The sequence below is a fragment of the Polyodon spathula genome, chromosome 17, assembly GCF_017654505.1.
Source record: "Polyodon spathula isolate WHYD16114869_AA chromosome 17, ASM1765450v1, whole genome shotgun sequence".
Classification (NCBI taxonomy): domain Eukaryota; kingdom Metazoa; phylum Chordata; class Actinopteri; order Acipenseriformes; family Polyodontidae; genus Polyodon; species Polyodon spathula.
In genome coordinates, this window is record NC_054550.1 from 17,608,619 (window position 1) to 17,631,595 (window position 22,977).

The 22,977-nt window shown below is 39.3% G+C and overlaps 1 protein-coding gene across 8 annotated transcripts in view; it reads right to left on the reverse strand.

Moving 5' to 3' along the window:
- Positions 1–22,977, reverse strand: part of LOC121329747 (protein numb homolog) — a 106,734-nt gene that overhangs the window by 9,436 nt on the left and 74,321 nt on the right. For 5 of the 8 annotated variants that reach the window (XM_041275488.1, XM_041275489.1, XM_041275485.1 and 2 more), the window contains 5 exons: positions 14,188–14,220; positions 12,459–12,533; positions 4,277–4,417; positions 3,954–4,158; positions 3,222–3,539 (listed from right to left, as the gene is read on the reverse strand). In XM_041275488.1, the coding sequence (XP_041131422.1) occupies positions 3,222–3,539; positions 3,954–4,158; positions 4,277–4,417; positions 12,459–12,533; positions 14,188–14,220 (772 nt within the window). The remainder of the gene's footprint in view (positions 1–3,221; positions 3,540–3,953; positions 4,159–4,276; positions 4,418–12,458; positions 12,534–14,187; positions 14,221–22,977) is intronic. The other 3 variants (XM_041275487.1, XM_041275493.1, XM_041275491.1) reach the window with 2 other exon arrangements.

Here is a 22,977-nt window from a genome sequence, read left to right on the forward strand (position 1 = left end):
TGGACAGCAATCTTCAAGTCATGCCCAGATTTTCGATTGGATTTAGGTCAGGGCTCTGACTGGGCCACTCAAGGACATTTACCTTTTTTTTCCTTAGCCACTCCAGTGTAGCTTTGACTGTGTACTTTGGGTCGTTGTCATGCTGAAAGGTGAACTTCCGTCCCAGTTTCGGCTTTCTTGCAGAGGGCAGCAGGTTTTCCTCAAGAACTTCTCTGTACTTTGCTCCATTCATTTTCCCTTCTATCCTGACAAGTGCCGCAGTCCCTGCCGATAAGAAACATCCCCATAACATGATGCTGCCACCACCATGCTTCACAGTAGGGATGGTGTTTTTGGGTGATGCGCTGTGTTGGGTTTGCGCCAAACATAAAGCGTTGCATTTAGGCCAAAAAGTTCCATTTTAGTTTCTTCAGACCACAGAACTTTTTGCCACATGGCTACAGAATCTCCTGAGTGTTTTTTTGCATACTTCAAAACAGGACTCAAGTGGGCTTTCTTGAGTAATGGCTTCCTTCTTGCCACCCTACCATACAGGCCAGATTTGTGGAGTGCTTGGGATATTGTTGTCCCTTGCACACTTTGACCAGTCCTGGCCATAAAAGCCTGTAGCTCTTGCAAAGTTGCCATTGGCCTCTTGGTAGCCTTTCTAATCAATCTCCTTCTTGCTCTGTCCTCCAGTTTGGAGGGACGGCCTGATCTAGGCACGGTCTTGGTGGTGCCATACACCTTCACCTTTTAGTAATCGTCTTGACCGTGCTCCAAGGGATATTCAAGGCCTTTATATTTTTTTATACCCATCCCCTAATCTGTGCCTTTCGACAACTTTGTCCTGGAGTTCTTTTGAAAGCACCTTGGTGCTCATGGTTGAGTCTTTGCTTTGAAATGTACTACCCAGCAGAGGGAACCTTCAGGAACTGCTGAATTTATCCTGAAATCATGCGAATCACTACAATTTAACACAGGTGGAGGCCACTTAACTTGGTGTGTGATTTTGAAGGTGACTGGTTACACCTGAGCTAATTTAGGGAATTACTATTACAAGGGAGTGGACACTTATCCAACCAAGCTATTTCAGTTTTTATTTAATTTTTAATTTTTAATTTAATTTTAATTAATTTTCTACAAATTTCTAGAATATTTTTTTCACTTGGAAGTTGTGAGGTAGGATGTGTAGATAAATGAAAATAAAAACTATTTTAATGCCTTTTAATTCCAGGCTAGAAGGCAACAAAAGGTGAAAATTTTGAGGGGGTGTAGACTTTCTATAGGAACTGTATATAGTGGCTCTTAAAAGTATTCACCCCCCCTTGGACTTTTCCACATTTTATTGTGTTACAACATGGAATCAAAATGGATTTAATTAGGAGTTTTTGTCACTGATCAACACAAAAAGAGTCCATAATGTCAAAGTGAAAAATAAAATCTACAAATTGTTCTAAATTAATTACAAATATAAAACAGAAAATAATTGATTGCATAAGTATTCACTCCCTTTGCTATGACACACCTAAATAAGCTCTGGTGCAACCAATTGTCCTTAGAAGTCACATAATTAGTTGAACGGAGTCCACCTGTGTGCAATTAAGGTGTTTAACATGATTTCAGGTTAAATACACCTGTCTCTGGGAGGTCCCACAGTTGGTTAGTACATTACCTAACATAAACTAAATCATGAAGACGAAGGAACATTCAAAGCAAATCTGGAACAAGGTTTTTCAAAAGCACCAATCACGGGTAGGATATAAGAACATTTCCAAGGCATTGAATACTGTGCTCCGTGGGAAAAAGTCCATTACTAAGAAATGGAAAGAATATGGCACAACTGTGAATCTGTCTAGAACAGGCCATCCTCAAAAGGAGTTAAAGTCTTGCACGGCTGACCTGGGAGACACTGTGCATATGGCAACGATAGCCCAGGTGCTTCCCAAAACTGGCCTTTATAGGAGAAAAGAAAAAAGAAAGCCATTGTTGAAAAAAAGCACCATCCCTATCATGGAGCATGGTGGTGGCACCATCATGCTATGGGGATGCTTCTCTGCATCAGGGCCTGGAAAGCTTATGAAGATAGAAGGCAAAATGGATGCAGCAAAGTACAGAGAAATCCTGGAGGAAAACCTGCTGAAGTCTGCAAGAGACCTGGGATGGGAGAAGATTAATCTTCCAGCAGGACAATGACCACAAACATACAGCAAAAGCCATACTGGAGTGGCTTAAAAACAAAAAAGGTCAATGTATTGGAGTGGCCCAGTCAAAGCCCGGACCTCAATCCAACTGAGAATATGTGGAAAGAGTTGTGTTCACCAAAGGTCACCATCCAACTAGACAGAGCTTGAGCATTTTTGCAAAGAAGAATGGGCAAAATGTGCAGTGTCCAGATGTGCAAAGCTGGTAGAGACTTATCCAAATAGACTCATGGTTGTAATTGCTGCCAAAGATGCCTCTACCAAATATTGACTCAAGGGGGTGAATACATATGCAATCAATTATTTTCTGTTTTGTATTTGTAATTAATTTAGAACAATTTGTAGATTTTATTTTTCACTTTGACATTATGGACTTTTTCTGTTGATCAGTGGCAAAAACTCCTAACTAAATCAATTCTGATTCCATGTTGTAACACAATAAAATGTGGAAAAGTCCAAGGGGGGGTGAATGGACGCCTTAGAAAGGTCTCAAGGGTAACATATCAGTGAGGTCTCGTCAATATTATATATATATATATATATATATATATAGGGGGGACTACGAAAATATATATAATATATATATATATATTTATATATAAAGTATGTGTAGATAGATATATGTTAGGTGCTAGCACATCCAGTAAGTGCAGTGGCACCTGCTTATTTGCTATGCTGAATGACAGGGTGGGATATGTGTTCTTAATTTCAACCCATGAATTTCTGAACTAGTGACTGATATACATTTTTTGGCGGTCTTCGCTGCAGAAATCTTTGTATGGATATGACAAAAGGGGATATTTATCTTTTATATAAACGTCAAATGATGCTAGTGTTTCACAATTCCATAATTTCAATATAAAAGTATTGATAATTACACAATAACACCTTTCAAGGGATCAGCTTATCAGGAGGCATGCAGAATACATATTAAACATACAGCATCCACTGAACCGAAATTTGCATGTCTGTTGCTGCTGGTGTAAATAAAGAGGCTAGACCATGGATTTTGAAACCTTGGTAATCCCAATGCCTTACCGGAGTTCGTGATGGGGAAGTCTGACTTGCGCTGCATAGAGGAGGGCAGCTCGTTAATGCGCAAGGAGAGCTGTCGTTTGAAGGGGGAGGTGTTCTGGCCGAGGGCGGGGAAGCCTCGGAAGGAGCTCTGACAAGCGAGGGCCTCCACAGGGGCGTGGCGGCGAGGGATGGCATTGGGGTTGTTGTCCTGGGGGCCGGCGGATGGGGGGGACGAGGAGGGAGAGGGATGGGTGGGAGTTGGAGCTGTTGGGTTCACCACAGCAATAGCAGTAGTTGTGTTTGTACTTGGGGGAGTGGGGGTCTTCACATCCGCTTCAGCTGTGGACAGCACATATATTAACATCAATAAATGTGTCTCAAATATAAACCTCATTTCCCTGTATTTCTATTGTATGTAGTGAGGTTAACAAGTGGGTCTATAAAATCACTGGATTAGTATATAGTTAAAAAAACACTTTCAACTCCCTTTAGACTCCACTGACTGAAAGATTATTCCCACAGCTACATTATGTTAAGAGAAGAAACAGCTCTGGCTTGAAATTTCAACATCTGATAATTCACTAATTTGGTTCACTCACAGTTACGCCATATTGACAGTACAACTGTAAAAGTCATATTGTTCCTGTATAAAAGCCTTTTGCTAATTTAATATCTTGTGTGTTTTTGAAGTGCATGCAGAGCACTTTCTTTCCGGAACGAAAAGCATGTGCTCTCCATCACCCAGACAGACACCTTTCTTGGCATCCTGAATCTGCCTCATGATCTCCTCCCGCTCAGCCTGCTCCGTTGCCGTGGTGACCCTGAAGGAGCCCTCGCGGGTGAAGGTGGTTCTGTTGGCGTCGAAGGTAGCCGTCACCCCGCACTCCTTCTCTCTCTTTTGCTTTTTCTCCAGACAGGCGGCAAAGGCACAGCCCACCGCATGGCTCAGACGCTCCCCCTGGGAACAGGCAAGGAAGCTTAGATCATGCAGCATAATGTGAATGCTGCTTGCAAATACTGTGGTACATGCATGACGAATGAGCGTGTTTATTTGCTGGGAAAGGTCAGAAACTCACCGAGTCCCTGATTGCCATGAAACAGTGACAGATCCAGCGGCGAGTGGTACCATCCCTGCAGATGTAGGAGAACGCCCGGTCGAAGTTCCGGTCTGGGGCACAGAAAGACACCTTCTCTATCGTCTGGTCCAAAATCAGGTCCTGTTCAGGTGAAAGAAAAAAAAACACAATCATTATCATTATTAAAATGCTTTCATCGCACACTTTATAAAAGTACCCTGCTTGCCACTGACTTGAAATGGACTCTGCAAAAGTTCATGACATGTCTTGGTTCTATCAATATTAAAAACAGAGTAGGCAAAGACTGCTTGTGAATCAGCATTTTGAAAACGTGTTCACCAAGCACATCCCATTAGCTCTATCAAAGTCCACTGTGACAAACTTACTTGCACCAGGCAGAAGTAGCTTTTTTATGATACAGAAGAGGGATGCTGCCATTGATATGAACTGTATGAAACGGATTAGACAGTGCATTGTACTGAAGGTGCAGAATATCTGTGGTGTTTCTATTTGTGAACCCCCTGTATTTCTCTTGTTTATACCAATGTATGCCTCTCAGCCACAGTGTCTAGGCAAAGTCATTCAGTTAACCTCTAACCTAGTTATTGGGAACCTTTATGTAAAAGTATATATAATGACAATGAGCTGGTTTATAACCTTTCCATAAAACACACAGCATACTAGAGAACACTACTGCTGAAAATACAAGAATTGCTTTGTCTCTGTAGTTGTATACCAGTAAGCCTGACTTCTATTATATGCAAACTTATGGAAACTATAATAAGATCCCAAATGGAAAATTACCTATATGGTAACAGGGTCCTGGGAGACAGTCAACATGGTTTTAGGAAAGGGAGATCGTGTCTAACTAACTTGCTTGATTTTTTTGAGGATGCAACATCGATAATGGATAATTGCAAAGCATATGACATGGTTTATTTAGATTTCCAGAAAGCTTTTGACAAAGTCCCGCACAAAAGATAAATTCTCAAACTGAACGCAGTTGGGATTCAAGGAAACACATGTACATGGATTAGGGAGTGGTTAACATGTAGAAAACAGAAAGTACTTATTAGAGGAAAAACCTCAGAATGGAGTGTGGTAACCAGTGGTGTACCACAGGGATCAATATTAGGTCCTCTGCTATTCCTAATCTACATTAATGATTTAGATTCTGGTATAGTAAGCAAACTTGTTAAATTTGCAGATGACACAAAAGTAGGGGGAGTGGCAAACACTGTTGCAGTAGCAAAGGTCATTTAAAATGATCTAGACAAGATTCAGAACTGGGCAGACACATGGCAAATGACATTTAATAGAGAAAAGTGTAAGGTACTGCATGCAGGAAATAAAAATGTACATTATAAATATCATATGGGAGATAATGAAATTGGAGAAGGAATCTATGAAAAAGACCTAGGAGTTTTTGTTGACTCAGAAATGTCTTCATCTAGACAATGTGGGGAAGCTATAAAAAAGGCTAACAAGATGCTCGGATACATTGTGAAAAGTGTTGAATTTAAATCAAGGGAAGTAATGTTAAAACTGTACAATGCACTAGTAAGACCTCATCTTGAATATTGTGTGCAGTTCTGGTCACCTCGCTATAAAAAAGATATTGCTGCTCTGAAAGAGTGCAAAGAAGAGCGACCAGAATTATTCCGGGCTTAAAAGGCATGTCATATGCAGACAGGCTAAAAGAATTGAATCTGTTCAGTCTTGAACAAAGAAGACTACGTGGCGACCTAATTCAAGCATTCAAAATTCTAAAAGGTATTGACAGTGTCGACCCAAGGGACTTTTTCAGCCTGAAAAAAGAAACAAGGACCAGGGGTCACAAATGGAGATTAGACAAAGGGGCATTCAGAACAGAAAATAGGAGACACTTTTTTACACAGAGAATTGTGAGGGTCTGGAATCAACTCCCCAGTAATGTTGTTGAAGCTGACACCCTGGGATCCTTCAAGAAGCTGCTTGATGAGATTTTGGGATCAATAAGCTACTAACAACCAAACGAGCAAGATGGGCCGAATGACCTCCTCTCGTTTGTAAACTTTCTTATGTTCTTATGTTCTTATGACAGTCCTCGCACATGACACAATTGGTTCCTGAAAGTCGCGTTGTAAGTCAAAGCGTCGTAAATCTAGCACATTTTCCCATAAGAACGATGTTATAAATTGGGATTACGTTCCTGACTCTTCAGCCAGATAATATAGTTTTACAAAAATGACCCATTATATTGTACTCATGCAAATATTTATTTAACTCTTTACACTCAGCCCGGTGGTTATGCGCATATTAGTCGCCTACCTGGCTTGTTTAAAAGTACATACTCGGGGCTTTCCAAAGACGTATTCAGTGTGTGTACAGTGGCTCTCAAAAGTATTCACCCCCCTTAGACTTTGTCACATTTTATTGTGTTACAACATGGAATCAAAATGGATTTAATTAGGCGTTTTTGCCACTGATCAACACAAAAAGAGTCCATAATGTCAAAGTGAAAAATAAAATCTACAAATTGTTCTAAATTATTCACTCCCTTTGCTATGACACACCTAAATAAGCTCTGGTGCAACCAATTGTCCTTAGAAGTCACATAATTAGTTGAACAGAGTCCACCTGTGTGCAATTAAGCTGTTTCACATGATTTCAGGTTAAATACACCTGTCTCTGGGTGGTCCCACAGTTGGTTAGTACATTTCCTAACAAAAACTACACCATGAAGACAAAGGAACATTCAAAGCAAATCCAGAATAAGGTTCTTCAAAAGCACCAATCAGGGGTAGGATATAAGAACATTTACAAGGCATTGAATATCCCCCAGAGCACAGTAAAGTCCATATTTAAGAAATGGAGAGAATATGGCACAACTGTGAATCTGTCTAGAATAGGTCGCCCTCAAAAACTGAGTATCCGGACAAGAAGGGCACTAGTTAGGGAGGCCACCAAGAGGCCTACGGCAACTCTAAAGGAATTACAGTCTTCCACGGCTGAGCTGAGAGACACTGTGCATACAGCAATAACAGCCTGGGTGCTTCACAAAACTGGCCTTTACGGGAGAGTGGCAAAAAGAAAGCCATTGTTGAAAAAAAAAAAAAAAAACTTGCATAGAGTCTGCCAGAAGGCATGTGGGAGACTCTGAGACCAAGTGGAAGAAGATTCTATGGTCTGATGAGACCAAAATAGAGCTTTTTGGCCTCAACACTAAGCGCTATGTTTGGTGCAAGTATGGTGGTGGCAGCATCATGCTATGGGGATGCTTCTCTGCGTCAGGGCCTGGAAAGCTTGTGAAGATAGAGGGCAAAATGGATGCAGCAAAGTACAGAGAAATCCTGGAGGAAAACCCGCTGAAGTCTGCAAGAGACCTGGGACGGGCGAAGATTCATCTTCCAGCAGGACAATGATCCCAAACATACTGGAGTGGCTTAAAAACAAAAAGGTCAATGTCCTGGAGTGGCCCAATCAATGCCCAGACCTCAATCCAATTGAGAATATGTGGAAACAGTTGAAAATTGCTGTTCACCAAAGGTCCCCATCCAACTAGACAGAGCTTGAGCAATTTTCCTAAGAAGAATGGGCAAAAATTGCAGTGTCCAGATGTGCAAAGCTGGTACAGACTTATCCAAATAGACTCATGGCTGTAATTGCTGCCAAATGTGCCTCTACCAAATACTGACTCAATGGGGTGAATACTTATGCAATCAATTGTTTTCTGTTTTGTATTTGTAATTAATTTAGAATAATTTATATATTTTATTTTTCACTTTGACATTATGGACTCTTTTTGTGTTGATCAGTGGCAAAAACGCCTAATTAAATCCATTTTGATTCCATGTTGTAACACAATAAAATGTGGAAAAGTCCAAGGGGGGGTGAATACTTTTGAGAGCCATTGTATGTGGTACTCCTAGCAGGAAATACGATCGGTTGAAGTTAAGCTCCTCATCATGTGACAGAGTTCACTGCCTCAGTTTCATTTCGAGTCAGTTGCTCTTATCAGACAATGTTAACGGCAAATAAATTTTAAAAAAAAAAGTTACATGCATAAAGAAAAAAAAAAAAAAAAAGACTAGCTCAGGCAACCACATGTACTGCCATCCGGACACCTGTAATGTTAAATGGGAATAGATTAAACCTGCATTTGTGTGTTATGGCTGCTTTTGGTGGGAATCCACGTACCTTCAAATACTATTTGAGCACTTCTTTTTTGTTGGAGTATTTTTTTTTCTTTGAAAAACACAGAAGTAACGGGCAGCTAGTAAATGTAAATGAAACCCATTCTGTGTGGTTTTACATTGTGAATTGTGTGGTTTAAGATTGTTGACTGAAAAGACAATAGCAGCGGTAATGTCTGTGTTCATTTTTTAAAATAAATACAGTATAATTGTAATCTATGCTTTGCCCGAAGTGCTTCTGTAAAAAAAAAAATATATAGAGAGAGAGAGAGAGAGAGAGAGAGAGAGAGAGAGAGAGTAGCGATCTCGGTTCCCGCAAGCAGGCGCATCACACAGGGCGAGGCAATCCACACACAGGCGAAGGGTGTTCATCTCCAATACAATTTCAGAGAAAGTCGATTCATAACTAAATATACTACGGTGTTTCCCTTGTCTGGTGAAATAAAAAAATATAGGAGATTAAAAATGTAATTCTAAATACTGAAATGTATTATTTTTCTAAATAACAGTCAGTGTAATTCAGTGCTTACCCAGCATATTAACACCTGCCTCTGCTCACGAATGATTGGACAGTTGTCAGATCTTTCATTTCACTTTCCCATTGGCGCTCACTCGCCTTCACTTTTCACGCTGAATACCGTGAACGGCCTCTGCTTGCTTATGATTGGACAGCTTCGTAAAACTTGGCAGATATATAACTCTTCTATTGGTTAAACTTACTGTCAGTACCTGCACGTGAAACAGACACAGTTTATGTCCCACCCAGCTAACTTATGATTGGGCTTCTGCGAGACAATGCAGATATTCAATTGGTTGATCATATCGCAAAAGCCATTCAAGGAAAAAAAAAATGTTGCATAGGTACAAGCACAGCATAAGCGAGCAGCACTGTCAACAGCCTGCTGTGGCGCTTTTGTTGGAAAACGTGTTTAAAGCTTTCTTTATTTTCTCATGCTATGACCCACCAGAAATGTGTTCACATTCAGGCACGACTTTGAGGACCACTGGTCTATAGAAAGGGTTAGACTAATTTAGTCTAATCCTTAGTATCCTCTATAGGGCAACATCAGTTATTTTTGGGTTTGTTGCAATTGAGCAATTTTTTAGTACGCAGCTGGGGAGTTTGTTGCAATTGGTATTTAACTTGCATACTAATGTAGTACAGAGCTGCGTACTAACCACGGTATCATTCCCAGTTAGTACGCTGCTTTCAGTTCGTTGCAATTGACCCACTATGATTTATTGAGTTTTAATGTCAGAATCGTGCAATATTTCACTGTCAGTAGTCACAGGTGAAAGAACACAGTAATTTTTTTTTTTTTAAACACAGTAGTGGTTGTACAATCCTACTAATATTTTTAATCACATTAGTACAATCTTGTGCAACTAGATCTGCGGTTGGTCAGGGAGGCATTAATATTGTAGCATTCCGGGGTAAAAAGGGAAGCAGGCGACCACATCAAGATCTCATTCAGGTTTTATTGAGAAGGTCAGCACACCACAACACAGCCCACAGCTGCGTACAAGCTGCTCTTTATACCCCAAAACTCTGCGAAAATATCTAACATTTAGACATAACAAGACACTTATTGGACAACATTCCAACCACACTGGGACCACGACTCGATCACGCACCCCCCCCACCCCACAGGTGCACTCGTTCACATGCACAGGCACTCAGGACATTGACAAAACACGGAACAGCGACACAAAACCATACAACACAACACAAATAGTCCAGATCGCTACAGTATTAACATACACTAATAGCACTGTCTACTGGCACAGTTTTGCTTTACTGTTCTGTAGTGGAAAGAAAAATGCATCACAGTCAAAATAATGTAAAGGATTATGCAGCACATGAATATCTCTGCAAACCTATTCAGAATTTAGGACATCTGTAACATTTTTTCACATGGGACTAAGTTTGGCATTTATTAAATAGGAATCAGAGTTATAGTGCAAAGTAAATAAAATATTTATGTGTATTGTAAATGGTAGGGTCTGGCATTATAACTAAATGAAAGTCTTAGAGGGAACGTAGTTATGATAGAATAATAAAGAATCTGCAACTGGCACACCCAGGATCTAGTCTCATCTGTCAACAGGGGGGGAGAAATGTGCTAATAAAGTTCAGTGAAGTTCAATCTCGTCTCCGTTTTGCATACATTACATGCACCAAACTAAAGAACATGCTGTCAAAACCAACCCATTGAAGAGTATTGAGAGCTGAAGCAAGTATTTTAAGCAAACAAATTTCTCACATAAAGGAATAATCAACAGTGTTTCACAGGATTATTATTATTTTTTGGCCGTTACGCAAACTGAAAACACAGCGTAGTGGCCTGATTTACAAGTTTCATTTTTCCATGTAACAAGTACGGCCTGTTACACTCAACAGCGCAGACGAGAACCCTGCTCCAACAACAAGAGAAAATGTCTGAATGAAATAACTGCTAAACTGCGATTCTGCGACTTACCAGAAAATAAATTAAAAAACATACTATAAAAAAAAAGAGTAAAACTTGCAGTATGAACTTCAAAAACATTTTCTATTATTTATTTTGTTTAGTCATTTACTTCTCCTATAACAGCTATATTTAAACAAAATACTGTAAAGCCATAACTACATTCAATCAAAATGTATTGCCGACCTGTACTGGTAGTAGTATATTACTTCAATATAATCCAGGGCTGGAAATGGAACGTGAAACAAGCAATGTAATTGGTCAAGCTAAGTTCCAGCTGTCTGTATATTGGATGGATATGGGCAGTTGGAGCCTTGTCACATATTCAAAAGCACTGCGCTGCCTCACAGAATTTAAAGTAATGGTAGCCATCTTGTTTACAGTTACAGATGTACAGTAAAGCTATTAAACTGAGTAACCAATTACCAGCAAAAAAATATCAAAAGTAGTAATCAGACATGCCAACCTAGATAAAAAACAATTAAATGAACTGGAAGATGTCAAAATAGAAAGAATACCAATACATAAATAAATAAATAGATTTGCTGTATTTATACCCACTCATCCTGACTGTCACTTCAAATAATATATTTTTAGCTGTTTGTAAATGCAACATAAACCCATCTCTGACACAGACCCTGAACAAATTGCTGAAATCCAAGACGTCATTGAATTTATTTTTATTCTTCCCGTCTGTTCTGCTCAGTGTGTCTGCAGTGACAGGAAAAAAAATCTGTGCTGTCTCAACCCCTGGTGTAATGGCAATGTACACAATATCAAAAATAAATAGATATTGTTTTTTAATTATATTAATTTACTCAGATTAGCTTACTGTGTAATTCATAGTTATAAATGGGACTACTTTATTGAAGGATATTGAATAAAAAAACTAACTTTTTTGTCCTAAACATGAATTATTCATTTTCTTCCTCAAATCCACCACTTTACCTGGATTATAAATGCAATAAGGCACTTCAGGGTGTCCATATACATCAAATATAAAGACTTCTTGGGGGTTTGTCTCGTGGCTTATAACGCCCGGAGGCGTTCATATATTCAATATTTACGGACACCCTGTTGGGCCTTATTGCATACCGAAATGTACAGCACTAAGATATTTGTGCTTTTTTTCATATGCAAAAATGCAGAATAAAAAGCCTTGTAAATATTTATGGCTTTACAGTATAAAGTCATATTAACTATCCATCCTCTCATTATTTTGACTGACTCGTATATTAAATATGTACTGCGGACTTAGCGCATAGTGGAAAATGACTGACTCAAGGGAAGACTATTGTTACCTCCAGTGCAAAATGCCCTCAGCCTAGCTCTTGAAGAACTCCTTTGTCATTGGTATGGCTCTCTTAAAAAGTTTGGATACCCCGCTTTACCACCATTTAGACATTTTTTATAACAAATAAAGCTATGTGAAACAGAGAAAAAAATTAAATCTATTTTTTTTAGATATTTCAAGCATTGCAAATTAGTAAGTTAATTTGTAGAAATACTATTTTTCTAGGTACAAACCACAATACAGACCTTTGTTTTGTCATCAACGACCCGAAGTCCATCCGCCGATACCCAGAGGACAGCCTTCACTGCTTTCTTTCCAGCCTTTAAAAGTAAGAGACAAAGATGAACCAGTTTGGGTGAAGTGTCTTACTGATTGCGTCCCACTGTAGCTCAGCCCCCCCCCCCCCACCATCTGTAAAAAAGAAGGAGAGCCAGGAGCATTCCCCAGATTACCCACACAAACTGGCAGCAGATAGAAGAATGCAGCACACTGCAGGGAAGAAAACCAGGCCAGCACATTTCAACCACACGCAAGCTGCTCCCACTGGAGGTTTTCATGCCTTCAATGCATTTGAGAGAGTGGAAAGATGAATGGGGAGGAAGGGGACAAGAAGCCACACCTCACATACCCTGCTCTAGGACACTTCTGAGCAACAATTCTAAATAACGTCAGTGCACTCAAGGCTGTAGCCTGCTGAGGCGCAATGCTGTACTGATGCCAGCAACTCTTTAAATGTTTTACAATAAATGTAAAATGTATTCAGATTTGCTCTTGGAGCCTTTAGGGCCACTAATGAACCTGTAGCTTATCCAAATACAATTCTGAAGCACACAGGACCACATAGATGGCAAATAAGTATGTCAAAATGGCCTTGAAGAAAATAAGCACATTTTAGCAGGTAAAAAAATATTGTCAACTCCTGAACCTTTTGGTCATTGGCTTGTGTATGAATACACATGTGTATGGATGAAACTCAATATTCCAGAGGATGTGGACCGGACTGGTTGACAATACAAGCTGCCTGTCAGATGCATCAGGACTCAGCAAAGAGGGGGGCCAGATTCAAAAGGTCTGAAGGGCCAATTGACAGGATTGTGTTTTATTTGACCTTAAAAATAAGTGTCTGACTTGAGTGTTTTAATGCTGTACCCCAATGGTAATTACTGACTGCTCCAGCTTTTGAGTAATTTCTTATCTAGGTCACCACTTTAAAAGAACTTGCTCTCAATAGTTGCATACCTAGCTAAATAAAGGAACTGGATTTTAATGAATTTCCTGGAGGAGTCTGTGGAAACAGCATGGTAAACCTCTCCTTTCACCAACAGTATCATCGGTGAGCAGTTTGGATTCATGATAAAACAATGAAACTATACCTATAATATTATGTTTATGTATTAATCGCCTCATTTCTCATTCATGTAGCTACGGCCTTGGTTTCTGTTTAATTTACAAAAAGTTTAAACTTCAACAGATTGGGAATGTTTGTAGCAAATCACAAAATTTACCTTAAGCCCTCTAATACATTTTAGAAATTACTGCGACATGTTTTTGTGTATAAGACTGCATTGATACAGTATTTAATTTCATATGGAAGAGAATGTGTGAACACATTAAATATAAAATAATATTGGCCTACATTGTAAACTTACTACTATGTAAAAAATAAGGCTAAAAACCTATATTTGGTTGCATATTTCTGAAAATGTTTAAATGTTTAGACAAAATTCTAAATGTTTATTAAACATCCCTAGTCTGAACAATCATGGAAAGGAAGAGGTCTGTGTGCACACAGCTTATATTTACTATTGGAACTGGACAACAGCTAGATTAATCTTTTGAAAGACCATCTTTTGAAAGACCATACCTGAACTGGCATGTTGTTTTTTTTTGAGAGCTTAAGGTGTGACCCCCCCTTACCCCACCCCACCCTTTTCCATCATCCACAGATACCACCAGCTGAAAATTCAAACTTACTTTTCCAAAGAAGCTTTTGAAGAATTTCCTGTCCTGGAGTGACAGAGGGTGGGGGGGGGCGACAAGGCAGGAGAAACATTACTGTAGGAAGGCTACAAACATCCCACAGCTTCAGGCACATGTGAACAGGGGTGGTAGGGTTAGCAGGTTAGTGGAGAGGAGGGGGAAAGGTGGGGGGCTCATTAAGTCAGAGCCGAGCCCCTTGTTGAGTTTAAAAAAAGCTGTAGCCCCAGCTAGAGAATGAAAGGACAGATTCAAAGAAGGACACTGTGTAGCTCATGCACAGCTAACAGCTCTTGTTCCCTTGAAGAGAAGCGTTTACAACCAGGTTAGCAAAGCTTGACAGCAGAGGGCTCCCTCATGCACCAGCACAGTTATTTCTGCTGGGAGGGTTTTAGAAGTTCAGCTGGGAGCATACTTGTCTCTTGCTCATTTATGAGTTTGATGTTGCTGAAATGACAACCTAGGAATACCCGGACACGAGTGTGCAGGAAAGGAAATGGCTCCTGTCTCACAGAAGTTTGACCTGAAGTGACTCAAGCTGCTATGAAATGAGTATCTTATCCCAGATGGTGGGAGGGTTCTAGGTCATTATGACTTTGTCATCCTTCTGTGGACACGGAACTGCACGTCGTGGACAAAGCTACATTTCTGAAGCTATGAAGATAATATTTTGAAAAAAACAGTGAAACTCATTACACCAATAAAAGCCTTAGCCACATGTTTGTCAACTTGATTTATAGTTAACCTTAAAAAAGCACAATTCTGAATAAACTTCACATCCTCCACCACTTGGCATGAAATCAAATAATCCATAGGTTTACACCATGGACACCTTGAAGATCGGGGTGGGCTTACATGTTATAAACAGGTGCTGTATTAGCCTTGGTGTCCGATTCTGTAACTGGGTTAAAAGAATTATCAAAAAAATCAGAAGAGAAAAAAAAATCAAAACAAAAGCTCAAGAAATTCCACATCAGCACTCATGTCATGTCTGGGGGCAAATTGAAAACCTTGAGATTTAATTACAAAAAAAGTGTTGAAACGGGTCTCAAGGATAGGTGAGAGTTTCCCTTCGATCGAGGCAGTTTAGCTCAGTGTACTGGTCACATACTGGCAGCCACTGTATAAGAGATCAGGAGAGAATATTATCTTAAATATGAATAATCTAATCCCAAAGCAAGCAACCTTGACCTATCCCTAAGGTTCCCCAATAACAAACTATTTTTCAAGCACACATTGATTTTGACTTTTTCCCAGTTGGTTAATTGTTAATCTTACTTGAGATGGTTTAAATCATGGCATGAAGCTGGATTCCTTGAGGGGTTAATGAAATACCAGGCATGCAAGACTTTAAAATCAGTTTCAAAACAAACAACGTAAAAGAGATGGGGCAATGTACAATGAGATAATAAATAATTTTCTTTAACCTGCTTAAAAACAAAAAACACAAAATATTAAATCATGAAATTCATGAATGAGAAGACATACAGAACAAAAACTAGGATTAAAACTTAACAGGTATGCAAAATGACAATAATAATAATAATAATAATAATAATAATAATAATAATAATAATAATAATAATAATACACTGCAGAGACATAAGGACTAGTAAGAAATGCTTTGGAATTTCTTTGATTTTGTATTATTTCTTAAGTCATTACTGCTCCCCCTTGTATTGTGTGAAGTACATCACTTCAAAATTCAGCACTATAGATGCACATCCTGGTTCCAGTGCTGTAGGTACACAGTCTGTTTGCAGCTTGACCACTGGAGAAAGTCTGAACACATGAAGTGATTAGGAAGCAGCAGCAACTTTTCATCAACAGTGAAATGGGGAACCAGTGATTATAATCGCTTGTGCTAATAAAATACAAGAAAATGTATTCAAACATTGGTTTAGCGCTCTTTAAAAGGGATACTTCAGCCCAGGTTCCTCAGAAATCCTAGGCATCCCCAGCAGGTAAAAGGTGCTGCAGGTCTGTATTACTTAAACTTGAGTCATTTAGCAGTACTTTAACAGAATAGGAGTTATTACACACACACACACTTCATCACCCACAAATATAGAATATAGCACTTCAACACAAGATTACAGGCACTATAAAAGGCTAGTTTGCCTTTACCAACATTGTTTCTTGTCTGCATGCATTGCAGATCTCACTCCAGTCCTGTCTGCCTGCACCTCTCACTTCAATTCTACCTGAAGCATGCGATTCAGAACAGGCAGGACTGTGAATAAATTCAGAAACTCCTACAGTCACAAGAATAGGGCACCAAAAGTAAGGCCATGGATGGTCTCAGTGAGGATCTATCCTTCTTGAACTTGTCTGAATAAATAAATTAAGAGAGCAATGTATGGACTACAATAACACAAGCAAACAGCAAAAAGTATTTATTAAAAACCACTCTAGCTATTACACTATGTGAGTATGTAATGTCCCTCTTGCTCAAAACTGAAGACAGATATCAGCCAAGCATTTTATAGGTCATGGTGACCTAAATTCACAGTGTGTGGACAAACGTCTATGCAAAGTCTAAACACTGGACAAGTGGCTCTGAATATCAAGCTTTCATTAGGCCAATCAATAACAGGCCAAAACAAGAAGCAGCAAGGATGAATGCCAGATTACTTAATGACTGTAAATCTAGAGCGGAATAAGTTAACAGGGCTTGAAACACACACAGCCCTGCACTCAGACCCGGGTTTCAGAACTTACCTTGTTACTATATTACTGAAATGATAAGGTGCCAGTAAGTTTGAACAATCAGGACCCTGGTCAATCTGATCACAGCATAAATAATTAACACCCGAGACGGAAGGTTTATGAATAGGAGTTGTTCATCTAGCTATAAGGAAGAACAATGTATTTAACATCTAACTCCTGGCTCCTGATCATTAAACACACTTGCAGGAACTGAAGCTAGGGTGAGTTTCAAGCTCTGAGGTAAATGCAGACTAGGTGATCTTATATAGAAAGACAGGATTTTTCAACGATTCAGTCAGTGAGATAAAAACTGTGCAAACTTTTATAAGTCAACAAGACAGTAGTGTATAGGTGTCGCCATTGTATTCAAGTCACCGAGGATTTACCCCAGCAGGGGACAGCAAAGAGGGGGAAATGTTCCATACAGGTGCCTAGGAGCAGTCACTGCTATTAAGGGCCCAGTTGAAAGATTTGTAGACTTCATGAGTAAAGTGGCTTTACATTTCTGATAACTTTAATGGTCCACTCCACTCTCTCAAGAAACCTCAGATCTTCTGTTTGTTACTTACTGATATTTTTTATACAATTTTTTAAGTTCATACCTTCTGCAGTTAGAATGCTGTTTGTTTTGCATTTCATTGCTTTTACTTTTTTGAAAACAACTGTAAATCAGTTACCCACTCCCCAGCTTTATGAATATCTTCACCCAGCTCCAGTACAGTGCTTAGCAGGATACCCAGATCAGTGCAGTGGCTGGGGTAGTGATCACTGAACTCTACAGAGCAAAGTGGGGTTTACATTTACAGTCGAATCAATGAAAAAGGGCACAAGACTGCAGAGTAAACAGAATAGGAATTGCTAACTTCACATTCCTGGATTCCAACTCCACCATCTCACCCCGAAACCAAAGCACAAGGTCTCTCTGTAGGGTTGTTACCAAACAACCCAACAGAAGTGCGATCGCACTCAGGTAAGCCGCAGGATAGTTTTGACAAGATGAAGCAGAAGTGAAGAGCATGGCCGGAGATGTGAAGAGGTGCTGTAGTTTCATTTGAATGCAGGGGGAATTGAGACCTGCTATTCAGCCATTATGGTCACACGGAACAAAGACATTACAGTCTCCTGCATGGTATGTTCCCTGCTGAATGTCATCCTGTTACAGCACAACCATGCAAGTTTAGATGGTAGCAGGAGGGTGAAGCACGGGCTACTTGAACCATTTACAACACTTTCGACAGTTGACTAGCCTTGACACCCGTGCTTTAGCAATCACACAGACACACACAGTATAGTCTTTCCTGTTTGATACGAGTGTTTACTATTTACTCTCAGGAGACCACAGTCATGCAGAGGAAGTGTCATAAGTTCAGAACCCTAAAATAAAAATAAATCTAAATTCTGCATCTTGAAAAATATTACAATAGAGCTTGCTTAGAAAAGTGTGTGCAAAAAGTTTTTTACAAAAAAAAAAAAAAAAAAAAAACACAAAAGAGCCTGTGCAAAACAAGTTAATTTCAGCTACTGCCTCCTTCAGAATACCATGAAGAGTTACACAGGATGCAACTTAAACACAGTGTGTAAGTAAAAAGAAAACATACAAAAACAGATGAATAAAACTTGTGGTACCGAAAGCAGACTTGCTGGTATATAACAAGTCTGACACAATGTCAGAGAACTGACAAGAAACATCACAGGTCACTCTGAACAAACTCATTAAAATAAAGGAACCCAAGATATTCCAAGTAAGAACATAAGAACAAAAAAAAAGTTTACAAACGAGAGGAGGCCATTCGGCCCATCTTGCTCGTTTGGTTGTAAGTAAGTTATTGATCCCAGAATCTCATCAAGCAGCTTCTTGAAGGATCCCAGGGTGTCAGTGCAGCAATTCACTTGCTCCATAATGTGGGTGTAAGTTTTACCCACCTGTCCCTTTAATTAGGGTCAGTAGCCTGGCCACGATAAAACTCAAATTCCCACAGTTCCTTGCTTTCACCCTCTGTTCATCCTCTCCCCCCATTGGCTCATTCAGATATCCACTCCTTCCAATCTCAGAACTCCTTGGAAGCCAGTACCGGTATTAAAGCTGGCTGGCTAGGCCAGGAGAGGTCTCCCTTTTCTTGTGAGGAATCCATTTTACAAATAACAGCATATTACTTAATTACAGTGTAACTTTAACTTTGTTTTAGATAAATACTGGTGCATCCATTTACTCTTTTGATAATCTTGTACTTTGTCCAAACCTTTCTTTTTTGTTTACACTGTTACTTGTTTAAGTTTAGTTGCTATTCAAGGTCTGTTTAGGGGTTGTTTTTCTTAGTGTGTTCAGTCTCCATTTTGTTCCTGATTCTACTGATATTTTCCAAACTGCTGTTCTCCACTCAACCCGCTACTACTCAACAGATTCACCATTTTCTACGATCGTTATTTTTTCATCAACCTTCATCCATCCTCATCAGTACAAGACTCTATTCAGGACTTCATTATTTGTTGGTGAGATTATTCCTTTTCTGTTTGCTGGTTTTTTCTACTTTACTTTGATACTTTGGTTCCTGAAGTTTTGGTTTTGTTCTTTTGTTGCTTTGGATTTCATATGCACTGCTTCACTGGACTTCTTAGGCCTAAATTTCATTGATCATCCATTGCCATCAAGACTGTCTTTGTGATTGATTTCAATGTATAATCATTCACCTTTGTCTTTTTTGCCTGTCGGTGTGTTGGTTTTGTGTTGGTGTGGTGTTTGTGTGGGTGTGTGTGTGTGGGTTTATTGGAGGCCCACGGACACCGCATTCATTTCGCTTTAGTGTTAGTTTGTTTGGATGTTTGTTTAATTCACTTTACTTTCTTACTCACCTGTATCTTCCACTTAAATAACTGTTATCTGCAATAAGTTGTTGTCATTATATTTCATTTATTACATTATAGTTTACAACAATAAACCATTTGTTTGTGAAATTGATACATTTGACGTCCCTGCTTTTGCTGTCTGTTACACTTGCTGACTTAGCTAGTTATAGATATTGGGCCAGTAGTATCTCCTTAGGGAGGACAGTACAACGGCTTCTCGGTTGTGCAGAGTGATCGTTACATCAGCTTCATCAACATTGCTGGGGAGTTGATTCCAGACCCTCACGATTCTCTGTGTAGAAAAGTACATCCTATTTTCTTTTCTGAATGCCCCTTTGTCTAATCTCCATTTGTGACCCCTGGTCCTTGTTTCTTTTTTCAGGTCGAAAAAGTCCCTTGGGTCGACATTGTCAATACCTTCTAGAATTTTGAATGCTTGAATTAGGTTGCCGTGTAGTCTTCTTTGTTCAAGACTGAACAGATTCAATTCTTTTAGCCTGTCTGCATATGACATTCCTTTTAAACCTGGAATAATTCTGGTCGCTCTTCTTTGCACTCTTTCTAGAGCAGCAATATCTTTTTTATAGCGAGGTGACCAGAACTGCACACAATATTCAAGGTCTTACTAATGCATTGTACAGTTTTAACATTCCCTTGATTTAAAATCAACACTTTTCACAATGTAACCGAGCATCTTGTTGGCCTTTTTATAGCTTCCCCACATTATCTAGATGAAGACATTTCTGAGTCAACAAAAACTCCTAGGTATTTCATAGATTCCTTCTCCACTTTCAGTATCTCCCATATGATATTTATAATGCATATTTTTATTTCCTGCGTGCAGTACCTTACACTTTTCAATACTAAATGTCATGTGCCGTGTGTCTGCCCAGTTCTGAATCTTGTCTAGATCATTTTGAATGACCTTTGCTGCTGCAACAGTGTTTGCCACTCCTCCTACTTTTGTGCCGTCTGCAAATTTAACAGGTTGGCTTACTATACCAGAATCTAAATCATTAATGTAGATTAGGAATAGCAGAGGACCTAATACTGATCCCTGTGGTACTCCACTGGTTACCACACTCCATTCTGAGGTTTTTCCTCTAATCAGTACTTTCTGTTTTCTACATGTTAACCACTCCCTAATCCATGTACATGTGTTTCCTTGAATCCCAACTGCGTTCAGTTTGAGAATTCATCTTTTATGCAGGACTTTGTCGAAAGCTTTCTGGAAATCTAAATAAATCATGCCATATTCCAAAATGTTTTTCCAATATAACAACAGCAAGAGAACATTCAAAGAGGAGATTAAATGTTTAAGAGATACAAATGGCAAAATCATAGATGAAGAAAAAAAAATAGCAAAATATATTAAATGATTACTTTTCACAAGTTTTTACAAAGGAAGATACGGACAACATGCCCCACATGTCATCCAGTTCCTATCCAGTTTTAAATAACTTTAGCATAACTGAGGCAGAAGTGTTAAAGGGACTAGGAGCTCTTAAAATAAACAAATCCCCTGGGCCGGATGAGATCCTCCCAGTAGTACTCAAAGAAATGAAAGAAGTAATTTACAAACCGCTAACCAAGATCATGCAGCAGTCTCTTGACACAGGGGTGGTACTGACAGACTGGAAAATTGCAAACGTAATACCGATCCACAAAAAGGGAAACAAAACTGAACCAGGTAACTACAGACCAGTAAGCCTGACTTCTATTATATGCAAACTTATGGAAACTATAATAAGATCCAAAATGGAAAATTACCTATATGGTAACAGGGTCCTGGGAGACAGTCAACATGGTTTTAGGAAAGGGAGATCGTGTCTAACTAACTTGCTTGATTTTTTTGAGGATGCAACATCGATAATGGATAATTGCAAAGCATATGACATGGTTTATTTAGATTTCCAGAAAGCTTTTGACAAAGTTCCGCACAAAAGATTAATTCTCAAACTGAACGCAGTTGGGATTCAAGGAAACACATGTACATGGATTAGGGAGTGGTTAACATGTAGAAAACAGAAAGTACTGATTAGAGGAAAAACCTCAGAATGGAGTGTGGTAACCAGCGGTGTACCACAGGGATCAGTATTGGGTCCTCTGCTATTCCTAATCTACATTAATGATTCAGATTCTGGTATAGTAAGCAAACTTGTTAAATTTGCAGATGACACAAAAGTAGGAGGAGTGGCAAACACTGTTGCAGCAGCAAAGGTCATTCAAAATGATCTAGACAAGATTCAGAACTGGGCAGACACCTGGCAAATGACATTTAGTATTGAAAAGTGTAAGGTACTGTGATGAGTCAAAGGGTTTTCGGTCTGTGATTCAGCCTCCCGACAGTAGATGGCATCAAACCAACTCGGGACTTCCCTTACCAAGATCTCGTGACCATGGCAAAAGTCATCTTTTTGAGGGGCGGCACCTTGGTGAGGGGCGGAAGTACGAGTATGTAAATTCCAGCCACTGGAGTCAAGTGAAGGATAAGGACACTTGTCAGTTGAGGATTGGTGTTCCACTGACTACAGAGGCGGGACATTACATACTAAAGGGAATGTACTACTGTGTTCGGGGTTGGTCCGAAAGTAAAATAGGAGGAGTAACGGGTGGAGGGAGAGATTGGTTTGGTGCAGCGGGATTTTTAAAACAAAAAACACTAACATTTCTTTTGTCTTTTTTTGTTTATGTATGGGTCGCCACGAAGACAATTAAAGACGAGTCATCACGGTTTGTTTTGGATTTCACCCCTGCACTCCTTCCCTCACACCATTTTGTTTTCTTTTGTTATTTAATCATTTTGTTGTGTATAGAGAATAAAAATAAATTATTTTATTTCTGTACACATAAATTACTGTCTGGACATTCCATTTAATACACTCTCGCCTCACAGGTACTGCACGCAGGAAATAAAAATGTACATTATAAATATCATATGAGATAAGCAAGATGGGCCGAATGGCCTCCTCTCGTTTTTAAACTTTCTTATGTTCTCATATGCTTTGCAATTATCCATTATCGATGTTGCATCCTCAAAAAAATCAAGCAGGTTAGTTAGACAAGATCTCCCTTATCTAAAACCATGTTGACTGTCTCCCAGGACACTGTTACCATATAGGTAATTTTCCATTTTGGATCTTATTATAGTTTCCATAAGTTTGCATATAATAGAAGTCAGGCTTACTGGTCTGTAGTTACCTGGTTTAGTTTTGTTTCCCTTTTTGTGGATCG